At 60.4% G+C, this 12,399-nt stretch overlaps 1 protein-coding gene across 5 annotated transcripts in view; it reads left to right on the top strand.

Moving 5' to 3' along the window:
* KCNQ1 (potassium voltage-gated channel subfamily Q member 1) overlaps window positions 1-12,399 on the top strand; it is a 396,978-nt gene that overhangs the window by 121,094 nt on the left and 263,485 nt on the right. For 3 of the 5 annotated variants that reach the window (XM_032153801.2, XM_058439072.1, XM_058439071.1), the window contains exons 7-8: window positions 10,407-10,517; window positions 12,049-12,144. In XM_032153801.2, the coding sequence (XP_032009692.1) occupies window positions 10,407-10,517; window positions 12,049-12,144 (207 nt within the window). The remainder of the gene's footprint in view (window positions 1-10,406; window positions 10,518-12,048; window positions 12,145-12,399) is intronic. The other 2 variants (XM_058439073.1, XM_058439070.1) reach the window with 1 other exon arrangement.

The following is a 12,399-nucleotide window of genomic DNA, read 5'->3' as shown; positions in this document are numbered from 1 at the left end:
CTTCCAGGCATGGGGACAGGGGCAGCTCGGGCTGAGGAGTGGGCAGGACATCAGGGCACTGGTGTCTCGAGACTTCAGGCCTTGGCAGAGGCTTCTCACCTGCACGCTCACAGGCCTCTGTCCACAAACTTGCACTTGGAGCCGCTGGCACGGGTCCCCACGCTCAGTGTCAAGTCCTTTGGCATCACCATCTTGAAGTTCTGAACGTCTCATCTTTGAACTCGAGATTTGAGGGGGAAGTCGGAGGGGTCACTGGAGCGTGTGTTGGGGGCTTAGTGGTTTTGGCTCCCCCATGGCTCTGCCTCCCGCCATCGTCCTAGGCTGCCCATTCCCTGCCTCCACCCTGGCCCTCACCCTGGCAGGGCCCCAGGAGAGCGGCTTCAGATGCATACCTCGCGTGTCTCTGAGGGTCCGCACAGGCCCTGTAAGTGCCCTTGTCCCCAAGGAGCCAGACATGAGACAGCAAATGGGAAAGACCACGATGGCTCAAGAGACCCCAGCAGAGATCAGAGAGCCCCCGTGTTTCCAGTGGATGCTGGGCCTGCAAGTTCTGGAGCCGGGCCTGGGCAGTGGCAACATAGGTGCAGCTGGGCCTAGGGTGGGCAGGGACCCAGCCTATGGGCCCAGAGGCTGCCCCTGGCTGTGAAGGTGGGTTCCAGCCACCTAGATTAGCCCAGGAGCCGTGGGGAAGTGGGTGTGCAGCAGGCAGATCCCACACTGGAACACCGAGCCACCCAAAGCTTGGAGAGGCTGTGCAGGAGGGGTGGGGCAGGGTGTCTTGGGCCATGTCAGTGGGGGCTTCCTTCAGGGAGTCAGGCTTGCACATGGGAGAGGGAGATGTTCCGATGAGGATGCAGCTGCAGGAATCAGGGTGCGCCCTCCGAGCTGCAGGCTCCCCAAGTCCCACGTCACTGGCATGTGGGCCCAGCAGCAGTTTCTCATGGCTCAGAGGATGCTGGCTGAGGCATTTTTAGGGGCAGGCCTAGCTTGCCAGTGTCCCTCTGGGAGCTGGGGGCTGCCTTCAAATCCTCCAGTGAAAGCCGGCGTTTATATACACATGGAGCTTCAGGGTTGCTTCTGGGGGGAACACGTGGGTACCCCGAGGGGAGCAGCTGGCTGGAGGCCAGAGTGCAGGGAGGGAGTGACTCCATCCCATCTCCCCCCATAGCTGCAGGGCCGGGTGGGCCCTCCAGAGGCCACTAAGGCCCAGAGTGGCACCATCACACCTTGGGGAGCGGCCCTGGGTGGGGGCTGGGAAGCCCAAGTGCCGAGGTGACGGGGTGCCCCACTCTGCCTCCACAAGCCTGCCCCCACGTCTGCCCTTGTCTACTGACCTCCCGGCTCCCTCAGTCCAATAACAGGTCAGATGGGATCGTGGTAGCAACAGGGGCTGGGGGCTGGGGAGGAGGCCGTCGAAACCCACACAGGGTGGGAGCCAAGGCCTGGGGGCCGCACAGAGGCTGGAGGTGGGGGCGGGCAGGGCAGCCATGGGAAACACATGGTGGTGGTGCCAGGACCCAGTCCATCTGCCCCGAGTCCTCCTTCCAGAAAGGACCGGTCTTCCTGGCTCTTGGGACCCCCCACCACCATCGGAGCATATCTGGGCAGGGCGAGAAGCTCCGGGCGGCTCCCCCGGCAGGCACGTGTCCCTGTGATTGCTGCGCCTCCTCCCTCTCCCCCTCCGCTTCCCCCGTAAGGCCAGACACTCAGCAGTGGCTCCTGGCTTAGGCCGAGTCAGCAGGTTTTCTGGAAGCTTCCAAAGGGCCGCACCACTCAGGGACGGCAGGGGCATGCTGACACAGCTCCTGGGTTGGGGCAGGCCCCACTTTCGGCCTCTTCCCACCTTCCTGGGGGACTGTGTCCCCGAAGGCCCCAGTGTGGCAGGCCTGAGCAGGTTTGGGCAGAAGGGCCCCGCCCCCCGGCGGGAGCCTGCCGGCAGTGAGTGTGAGTGGGTAGGGCCTGCTCAGGGGATGGACTGCCCAGAGCCAGGAGAGTTCCCGGGAGGCTGGAGACAAGGTGGGCAGTGAGGAGCTGGCGGTGCGGCAGAAGCCAGTGGGTACTGGCCCCGGCACGGCTGATAAGCAGTGCTCAGCCTTCGCTGCTGCCCTGCCTGCCTTCCCAGCCGCCCACTGGAGCTGTGGGCAGCGGACGCAACTCCCCAGCCCCCCAGCCCGCGGCAGAGCGGCACTCCCACTCCCACACCTGTGCAAACATCCGCCCGCTGGCCGGGAACACGGCCCCTTTGTGCCCGGCTTGGCATCAGTGCCCCGGCCTGCACCGTCAGCTGCAGCCCAAGCCTCGGCCATCGCGCGCCCTGGCCTGGCCATTGTTCCTGCCGGGCCCTGCGCCCCTGGCTGCCCTGGGCCCCCCGCCGCCTGGGGCTGTGGGGCAAACAGCTCCCATTCAGCTGCCCTGCAGCTGTCTGGGGGGAGCGGCCCCTGAGGCCTGAGTTATGGGCTGTGTTCCTGGCGTTTCTCGGACAAACAGAACTTGAGAAACGCAAGAAGGGGCAGCAGCCCAGACGGGGGCTTTTAAGCCAGTTTTGCCAATTTGCAACTGCGCCCTGAGCAGTTGTTTTCTTTCAGCTCCTTTGTCCTGCTTCCTTCACCCCACCGGGGAGTGAAGCACGCCCTCGCCGGCCAGGCAGCCAGGCCTGCTCCATGTCCGTCCGTCCGTCCGTCCGTCCGTCGGGGCTGCCACAGGCCCTTACTGGGTGGGAGGTGGCTTCCTGGAGGCCAGGCCATTCTGATCATCATGCCGCATCTGCCCCAGGCCTTGTCTGGACTCTGTGGACACCTCACCCCTCAGACACATCCTGAGAGGGTGCTGGAGCGGCCACAACAAAGTCCACGAACTGCTGGGCGCAGAGCAGCAGAAACTCACGAGCTCTAGAGGCCAGAGCCCGAAGCGAAGTGTGCACAGGGCTGGCCCCTCCGAAGGCTCAGGGAGAACTTTCATCTCCTCTCCCCATGGCTGGAGACTCCAGGAGTGCCCAGTGTGTGGCCACCTCATTCCTCTGCATCAGGCCCTGTCTCATGAGGACACTTGCCGTTGGCTTTAGGGTGATCCAGGAGGAGCTCATCTTGATTGAATCTTCAAAGAGCCTATTTCTAAATGTCACATTCTGTGGGGCCAGGTGAATATGAATTGGGGGCATGCAGTCCAGCCTAGGACAGTGGGTGGCCCAGGTGGACTTCCTGGGAAGGTCCCTCCCCTTGCCGGCCACCAGTTTTCACAGCTGTCCAGTGAAGGTGCCAGCTCAGTGGTTGAGTGTCCCCTCCTATCCCCTTCGCCGGGGTGGGGATACGCAACTTGGATGTGAGAACTCTCGGATCCCCTGAGTGTGGCGCCTGCCCTGGCTGCTGAGGCATTTGGGGAGAATTTAAGACTTTTCTTTGCCCTTGGAACAAAATGCGTTTGTTTGTGTTAAAGTTTGAGAGGAGGGAGAAGCAGTTTTTGCAAACACGGGCTCCTCTGTTCAGCGCCTGGGGGTCTCTGAAAACAGGAGGCTGCCGGGCTCTGTTTGCCCCTCTGCATCTAAATTTAGAATTGAAAGTAAAAAAGCTGGAACCCCATTCCTACATTTCAGCCGCCTTTTGAAGTCGAGTCTGACTGCCTGCCGTTCACTCTCTCCTCACCTGGAGGCTCCAAAAATTCCCGCCTCCCTGGCAACGCTGCACCCTGGCGGGACAAGGGCAGAAGGGGCTGGGGGCTGGTGCAGGGGTGTGCGTGAGGGCAGGGCCTCCCAGGCAGTCACAGGCAAGCCCTGTTGGCACTGCCCAGAGGGTGGGGTGGTGTCAGGAAGAGCTGGGGAAGCCAAGGTGCCGTGGGCCGAGGGGCGGCAGGACCTGGCCACCCACTGAGCACCTGGGTCGGGGTTCTTCCTCCTCCTGGAGTTCCATGCAAAGGGGAACGAGTTCAGCTGCCCCACTGAGTGGGCCTGGGGACAGAGGCAGAGTGCGCACCTGTTGCGTGCCTCAGTTTCTCCATCTGCACATGGGAGACAGCAGTCCGTCTCCCAGGGCCAATGCGGGGCCCGCTACAAGGGCTGCTGAGGACTGTAATCCCAGAGGCTGCAACCGATCCCTCTGCTCAGAGACTTTCCCTGGACCGAAAGGGCCTTCTGGTGAGGCTGGGTCTCTGTTTGTGGATTCACTGTTGAGGCGTGTGGTTTGTGGTCCTGCTCTGTGCCAGGCACCGGCAGGGGTCCGGGCAGCCCTGTCTTGCTCTCTCTGTCACAGTCAGGAGCGAGAAGCATGGTGTGAGCTGGGGCTGGCCTGTGGTTCACAGGTGGCCATGGGAAGCGCCGCCGGGGTGTCCCTGCAGGACTGTCTTGGCCCGGGAGCAGGGAGGCCTCCCTGAGAAGGTGACGTCTGAGCTGAGACCTCAAGACACAGTCACCTGAGCCACCTTCCGGCAGGGCCCTGAGCCTGGCTGTACCTCGGGGAAGATGCGGCCTGCAGCCTGGGTGCCGCGGGGGTGTTGACAGTTTCACCACCAGCCCGTGTGTGGGGCTCCCGGCTTCGTGAGTGAGGAGAGAACTCCATGTGATGGGGAGGCCTGGCCCTAGTGAATTTGTGTTCGTTTATTTACTTTCTCCTGCTGAAAGGAAGTGGGTTTATTTTGGGGTGTGTGTCTGCTTTTGCTTTTACCCTGAGAGTTTGCCAGCCTGCTGGCTTGTTCCCCCACCCCCACCTGGCGGCGTCAGCCCCTTTATGGCTCTTCCTGAGAGCCAGGCCGGAGTCTCCAGGGCGGCCCCACGGGGGCTGGGCATCCCCTCGGAATGTGAGTGCCTGGCCTGTTAGAGCCCCAGGACCGCTGGCCCCACCCTTCTCTGCCCCAGAGACAGTCCTGCCCCCTACCCAGGGGCCTCCCTCTGTCCACCGCTCCCCCTTCCCCAGGCCACCCCCCTAGGCCCCTCTCCTCCACCTTCATTGGCCCTGCCCTCCGTAGTGTCACCCAGGTCAGTGGAGTGCACGTCTCTCAGCCCTGCATGGGGGGAGCCCACCAGCTAGCAGAGGCCCAGAAGGCTCTAGACAGGCTCCAGACTGGGTCTCTAAGTCTGCAAGGGGCACCAAAGCACTTTACAAATTCTAGGAGTGAGTGACAGACTGGCCACACGCCAAGCCCTCACCCAGCAGGCAGCCCGTGAGAAGTGTGTTGTGATCATGCACCTTCCTGAGAGGGGGAAACTGAGGCACAGAACAGGCTGGGGCTTTGCCTGAGGCCAGACGGACAGGGTGAGAACTGACCCCCCACACTCAGAGCCATGGTGCCAGCCCGGCCTTGCCAGCAGGGCAGCCGCAGGACTACCAGGCAAGGCGAGGGTGCCAGGTGGGGCCCGAGGCCCTCACTCACAGGGCATTGTCCCGCATCCCCTGGAACCACTGAGACAGGCATCGTGCTACGAGAGGGGACACCTGCCTGGACCTCTGTGCGCTCAGCCTACTGGGGGCACTGAGGCCGAGGGTGCAGCTCTGGGAGATCCTGCATGGGCTTCCTTCCAGGCCCTGGAGAGGGGAGCAGGCCTGGGAGGGCGCCCTTGGCCCAGAGCCTCCATGAAGAGCCAGGGGCCTCCTCATGGCTGGGGCCCCAGCACAGTGACCTGGGAATGGCTGTGGCCACATGGGATGTCCCAGAGCCCCTGCCGCCCTCCCTGGAGCTGTGGGGCTGAGCGTGGGTGCTGCGCTCTCCTGACTCCATCCTTGGGTGCCTCCTCATGGGCAGGCTGGGCTCTCAAGGCTGGGCAAGGTCTGGGCCTGCAATGGCTGAAGCAGCCTCTTAGCCCATCTCTGCCTTTGGGGGGCCACAGTGGGGAGCGTGGGTCCTGCAGGCCTTGGTCCAGCTGTCTGCCTGGCCACTTTCTAATGGGGAGCCCTCAGCACAGTGACTGCCCAGCCTCAGTTTCCTCCTCCATAGATGATCTTGACCTGAGAGTGCCAGCTGGAGTGTGACACCTCTGGGCTACCCCCTGCTCCCGCTCTTGACCACCCCTTCCTCTGGACAGACGACCACCACATCTCCAGCCAGGATCACCCCTTCCTTCTGGGCAAATGACTACCACGTTTCCAGCCGGGGCCAGTGAGCTCTGGGAGCCAGGGCTTGGCATGTGGCTGGAGCTCAGGTTTCTGGGCTGGCCTCTGTCCTCCCCTTAAGGCCAGCCTTGAGGAGGCTACTTCTGAAAGGAGGGAATAGAATCCCAGTGTTTCTCAGGGTGGAATGTGGGGGGACTAGAAGCCTCCCCAATGCCTCCCGTCTCTTCACACAAGAGTGAAGGCACAGGCCAGCAGGAGGGCGGGGGAAATGCACTGACCAGTGGGATGTGCGTTCCTCGCTTGCCCCCACAGTTCCTGCCATGGGCGTGACTTTGTGTGCCTCGTGTGGCTGGCGCCCTGGCAAGGAGCTGCAGCCCAGGAGACAGACATGTGGATCTGCGTTCCAGGTGGCGGGCCATCAGGGACTAATCCCCAGCACGGTGACCATAAAACAGCCCGTTCCTGAGCTGCTTGTGTCTGAATGCAGGAAAAGCAAACAGGTCTGCAGGGAGGGCCGTTTCCTCGTTAACTTGAGGATGAGGGTCTGGGGCCGGGTCTGGGCAGACGGGCAGACCAGGCGAAGGTGGGGTCCTGGAGCTGGGTTCTGCTGTATGTGTGCTCTCCACAGTGGGCAGACACCCAGGGGCACTTCTGGGGCTGGCCTTTCTCTCCCACTCAGGGCACGCCTGACCACCCAGCCAGCCAGCCAGCCAGCCAGCAGGTGCCCACGTGCACCCAGCTCAGCCCCAGGAGGTGACGCCCCCACCCTCAGCGGCTCTCATCTGTTTGGGGGCAGGTTTGGGAGGTGGTCTCGGGTGTCCTTACCCGAGCAGGTGGCCACCTCACCTGCTCACCCGACCCCAACTCCACTTTGACTTCCAGGCCAGCCCTACTCCATTCCACCTTCATCATGGAGTTTCTGTATTAGATTTTTAAATAAATCAAAATATGGTATTTTCATTTAAAAAATAATGATTTTAACATATATTAAAATAATTTAATGTTGTTATTAAAATGACGTTTAATACACCAGCCCGTGCCATTTGTCTTGATGCCTGGGTTTGCCGGTGCCCCTTATGCTTGGCACCCAAGGCACGAGCTCCCTGCTGGCCTCCTCCAACTACTTGCCACCCAGCCCCCCTCAGGCCAATTCCTGCCTCTCAGCCTATCTTGGGTTTGTCCCTGGACTCCTCGGGAGGCAGCCATGCCCAGGCCTCTTGGTCTCAGGGCCCCTTGGCACCCCTGACGGAGAAGCCTGGTTCGTGGGCATTGTGCCATCAATATTTAATACAGTGGAGACATATAAAAACAATTCCATATTACTTTATTAAAATAATAGACCCATTACATTTTCATAAATAATGTTATGAAAAATTTCTATATTTTCCAAAACAAATATTATCGAAAGAAAAATATGCATTTTTGCAAATCTCCAGAAAGTCTGGCTCCCCAGAGGACGGGGATCCCCACGCCTGACCCGGGCCTGTCTGTCAAGAGCAACGTCCCACTGCTTATGCTTGGGTGGGAGCAGGAGTGCCTGTTAGTGTCCCCCAACCATAGTGAGTGCTGCTGTCCCTAAGCCCAGCCCCAGCAGATCATCAGTGCACATCTGCCTGGGGAACACAGACTCAGCCCTGTTCTGGACGCAGCCCTTCAACCCTGCTTCTCGTACCTGACCCCCACCTTGGGCACTGGTCTGCCACACCCCACCACCCCCGCTTTCTTCAGCCTAACCTTGTCCTTCCAGACCCAGTGCTAGGAGGATGTCCAGGCAGGGTGGGACTTGGGCCTGCACTGGGCTGCTCCTCAAGTCTCGGGCTGCACATGCCAGGCAGATGGTGCTGAGAGGGGCCCTTCTGCAGAGCGGAGGCAGAGCCAGGGGTAGAGGGGTGAGCATTGCCTCAGGGCATCAGCAGGGGCTGCGCGAGCCCAGGCGCAGGTCTGAGGGATGAATAGGAGGTTGCTGGATGAACAAGTAGGAATCAGCATGTTCATACTGAAGGGGTGAGTGTCCCCCCAAGAAATCTAGATTAGACAGACTCTGGAGCCCTCTTGCTTACTTGTCCAGGCTGCAGGGGCCCTCCGAGCTTAAGGCCAGGATAGGCCAGCATCCCTGCCCTGCCCAGGCCCTTCTAGGCCCATTTCTGGGCCACCTGTGTGTGCTTTCTTGGACTTGCTGTAGACTTGGTAAATAGTGGATGTGCTGGGACCCTGGGCTGAGGCCCTTTGGGCTGAGGGCTCGCCAGGTGGGAGTCACTCCCCAGGGCAGGACTAGCACAGGGTCTCCGATGCCCCACCTACTTTGCAGCCCTGTGTCTGCCTCTGCAACTCCCCACCCCAGTGCACCTGGGCCCTCTGGGGAAGGTAGCGGCAGCCCAGCCTGTGCATGTGGGTGCAGGCCCTCTGGGGAGGACACCCTGCAGACGAGGGGCTCCGGCTCCCCCAGGGTCCCCCTCTCTGCCAGCCACTGTCAGCCTCACCCATGGCCTGGCTTCACCCCGCAGGGACCCGCTGCGCTCTGTGTGCCTGCGCTGCGCGTTCAAGGTGTCTGCACCTGAATGTGCCCTGAGAGTGTCAGGCTCGGACATGGGGACCAGCTCCCTTTTTACATGACCTTGTCATGTGTGCGACGCACGTGTGTGTGCTAACCGGGTCATTGTGTGTTTCAGTGTGTATGTGTGCACACGCACAGACACGTGTATGTGTGGAGCATCCCATCTCTGCATGAGGCATGTTTGTGAGTGTGCGCCCACGTACACAGAGCCGGGTGGTCTGGCAGTAAACAGCTTCCTGTGCACATTGTGTGTGTGGCGGGGGCATGGAGGCACGTGTGTGTCTCTTAAGGACGGCGGCACTGCAGGGAGAGCTCCGTGTGCAGTTGTGGGAGGTAGCCTGCGAGCAGCCTCTGCGGAAGCATCCTGACCATGAGCGAACGTGCGGTCAGGGCACTAGGGGGGCAGGGGCCTGGGTGGCGGCCAGCACTCAGCAGAGGCCTGTCCTGCCCTGTGGCCTGGCGGCGGTGGCTGGTGTTCGTCAGTGTTCGTTAACGTGCTCATCGGTGCAGCCTGGTTTCCCGCAATGCGACCGCTTCTGCTACCTGAGCCTCCGAGCCTCCTGCTCTGGCAGTTCGAGGCAGTTGCGTGAGCCATGTGCACCTGCCTCTCTGTCCACGTGTGCGCCTGTGCACCCCTGCCCGGGGGTGGCCATGGGGCTTCTCCCCACCCTCCCTCCTCCTCAGTGGCTGGTGGAAACCACGGGGTGGCCCAGGGACCCTGGTCTTGTGGGGGCTCAGGTGGGCGGGGGTTTGTTCTTGCCTTCCATCAGAGTGTGTTAAACAGGCCTCAGGCCTTCCTGCCATCAGCACTGGGCCCATAGGGCTGGGAATCCGATGGGCGTCTCCATGTGGTTCCCAGCTGGGACATTCCTGGGCCTGCAAGCGGTGGCCGTCACTTGGCCTTGACCAGAAGCCCCAAGCGGGTAAATGCTGGGCTATCCTGAGTGTGGTGCCCAGAGCAGGGCTGCAAAGACCTCCCGCAGCCACAGCCATGGTCTGGGCCACCACGCCTGCTGTCCAGGTGAGCCCGGGCATGAGCCTGTGTGTCCACAGGGTGAGCTATGCCTCAGGGCCACTCTGGGTCTCCTTGTTGGGCTCAGTGCCAGCTCCTGAAGAACCCAGCAGGCAGCCTGCACAGACCAGGCCCAGCCAGGGTAGGCTCCTAAGTCCTGCAGGATGACATTTCCAGGCTCAGACTGGAAGCCCCAGGAAGCAAACCTCAGATGCCAGTGGGAGGCAAGGGTAGGGGGAGCCTCCTATTGTCCCACCACACGTCCTGGACGGATGGCTCTCCCACCAAGAAGAAGGCTTGAGCTGCATCTTGTACTCTCAGAAAAGAGGAAAATAAAACATCTGGTGCCCTGGAGTGGCGTCAGGAAGCAGCGCGTCATCCCAGCCCCGCTCTTTGTTGACGACCAGCCTCAGTGGGAGCTCCCGGTCTCCTGGGGGCCGGCACACAGCAACGTCGGTGGCCCAGGGGCCCAGCCTCCTGGGAACAGGCAGGCAGATGAGGCAGCAGGTGGGGGGTGAGCTCCCAGGCCCACGTTCCCAGCCAGCAGGCCTGGCCCTTCATGGGTGCTGGGCTCCTTGCATGTGCTGGTGGGACATGCCTTGTGTGCGACGCCGAGAGCCTGGGAGACACACGCCATCCTGCGGCTCTGTTCCTGGTGCTTTCGCCGAGTCACACGGGGTCGTCCTGGTGGTCAGGGTCTCTTGTCGGCCTCTCTGCTCATCAGAGTGGTGGGTTTGGGTTAGGCAGGTGGCCCTCCCAAGGCTCCAGTCCCATCCGTGGCTGACCACTGTCCCACTTCCTACAGGTCACAGTCACCACCATCGGCTACGGAGACAAGGTGCCCCAGACGTGGGTCGGGAAGACCATCGCCTCCTGCTTCTCTGTCTTTGCCATCTCCTTCTTTGCACTCCCAGCGGTAGGTGCTCCACGGGTGTGTTTTTCCCGGCTCCTCGGACAGCTGGGGCCCTGGGGTGGCTGCACGCCCCTCCCTGTGAGCAGACCCACTTACGTTCAGAACCAAGAGGGTGCTTCCCTTCTAGAAGGTGCTATACTCCAGAGCCCCACCTGCCCTCCCTGGGGCCCTGGATGCAGACTTCCTATTTGCAGTCCCCACTGGGGTCCTTGCAGGCAGTGTGGGAGGCAGCCTGGAGTGGCTGTGCATGGACGCAGTGTGGGGCAGGCCTGCTCACTCGGCCCTGGGGGGGTGGGCAATGCTGCTGCCACGCCCCATGGAGGCAGAATCTTGTGCCTGGAGGGGGCACTTCCACGCTGTGGCTGGGGGGGTTTTGTTCCGTGTCCTTTCCAGAAACCATAGATTGTAAGGTGATGTGTCTAGTTCGCAATGCCCGTATGTGGATGTATGTGTGTTATGTGTGTATGTGCATAATATGTGTTTGTGTTATGTGTATAATTTTATGTTACCTGTATACTATGGGTATGTGTATATGTATCACATGGGTGTGTATGTACTGTATATGTGCGTGCATACAGTGTATACATATTGTATGTGCATATGTTGCATTTAGTATGTGCTGTGTTGTATGCACATGTATGCATTATACATGTATATCAGTATGTTTGCGTATGTGTATTTATGTATCTGTGTGTCACAGGTATGTATACTATACATCTATGTGCTATATGTGTGCACATGACATGTAGACATGTGTTAGTGTGTTTGTTAGTATGTGTTTGTGTTTGTGTGTTAGTGCGTTAGTATGTGTTAGTGTGTATTTGTGTGTGTTTGTTAGTGTGTTAGTGTGTGTTTGTGTTAGTGTGGGTTACTGTGGGTTAGTGTGTGTTAGTGTTTATGTGTGTTTGTGTGTGTTAGTATGTTTGTGTGTGTTAGTGTGTGGGTTAGTGTAGGTCAGTGTTTGTGTTAGTGTGTGTGTGTTAGTGTGTTTGTGTGTGTTTGTGCATATCTATTGTGTGTGCCTGTGCGTCACATATGCATGTGCACCACGTGATCCCCTCTGTAGACAGGGAGTTCCCTAGCTTCTGTGTGGGTCCTTTGCATCCCATCAGCCGTTCTGGGTGGGTCCTTTGCATCCATCAGCTGTCCTTGGGTGAGGCGGCAGCAGTGGTCCTCCTCAGCTGAGGACTGCCTTCTCACTTGCGACCCCCATCCCAGTGGTATGACCCCTTCCTGCGCACATACAGATGGACCAGCCCACCTGGTCCCCAGAATGCTCCCTGGGAATGGGTTAGAGAGGCTCCAGCCCTGCCCCATGGGACTGGGCCCCTTGCTGGATGAGCCCTGGGGTATAAGTTCTGCCCCCCATGCTGGCCCAGGACAGGCAGGCTGGGCCCGAGGTGGGACTTGGGGGGGCTTCCAGCACTGACCATGCCTGGCCTTCCCACAACGGTGACCGGCAACCACGTCCTGAGGCTGCACCCAGCTGGCAGTGGCATGTGTGGACGGGAACCTCCTGCCCATTCTTTCCCAGGGGATTCTTGGCTCGGGGTTTGCCCTGAAGGTGCAGCAGAAGCAGAGGCAGAAGCACTTCAACCGGCAGATCCCGGCGGCAGCCTCACTCATTCAGGTGCGGTGCCTGCAAGGCCCTGGTCACTGTCATTTTGGTCACTGTTATTGTTGCATCCAGTCCTCACGGCCACCTGTCGGAATGACCACTGGCCTCTGCATCAGCCTGGCTGGCCTATGGGGCGTAGTCTGCCTGTGGAAGCCTTGGCTTCTGTGGTGATGGGGTGAGCATGGGGCATTGGAGCCTGTCTTCCTCCAAAGCCACTCCCATCAAGGGCCATGCCGTGTGGGCTGGAGAGGAGGCATGGCCGTGGCC

Source organism: Hylobates moloch, unplaced genomic scaffold, assembly GCF_009828535.3.
Source record: "Hylobates moloch isolate HMO894 unplaced genomic scaffold, HMol_V3 SCAFFOLD_5, whole genome shotgun sequence".
NCBI lineage: Eukaryota > Metazoa > Chordata > Mammalia > Primates > Hylobatidae > Hylobates > Hylobates moloch.
Note: the sequence above shows the minus strand (reverse complement) of the source record. Positions and strands in the feature narration are given on the sequence as shown.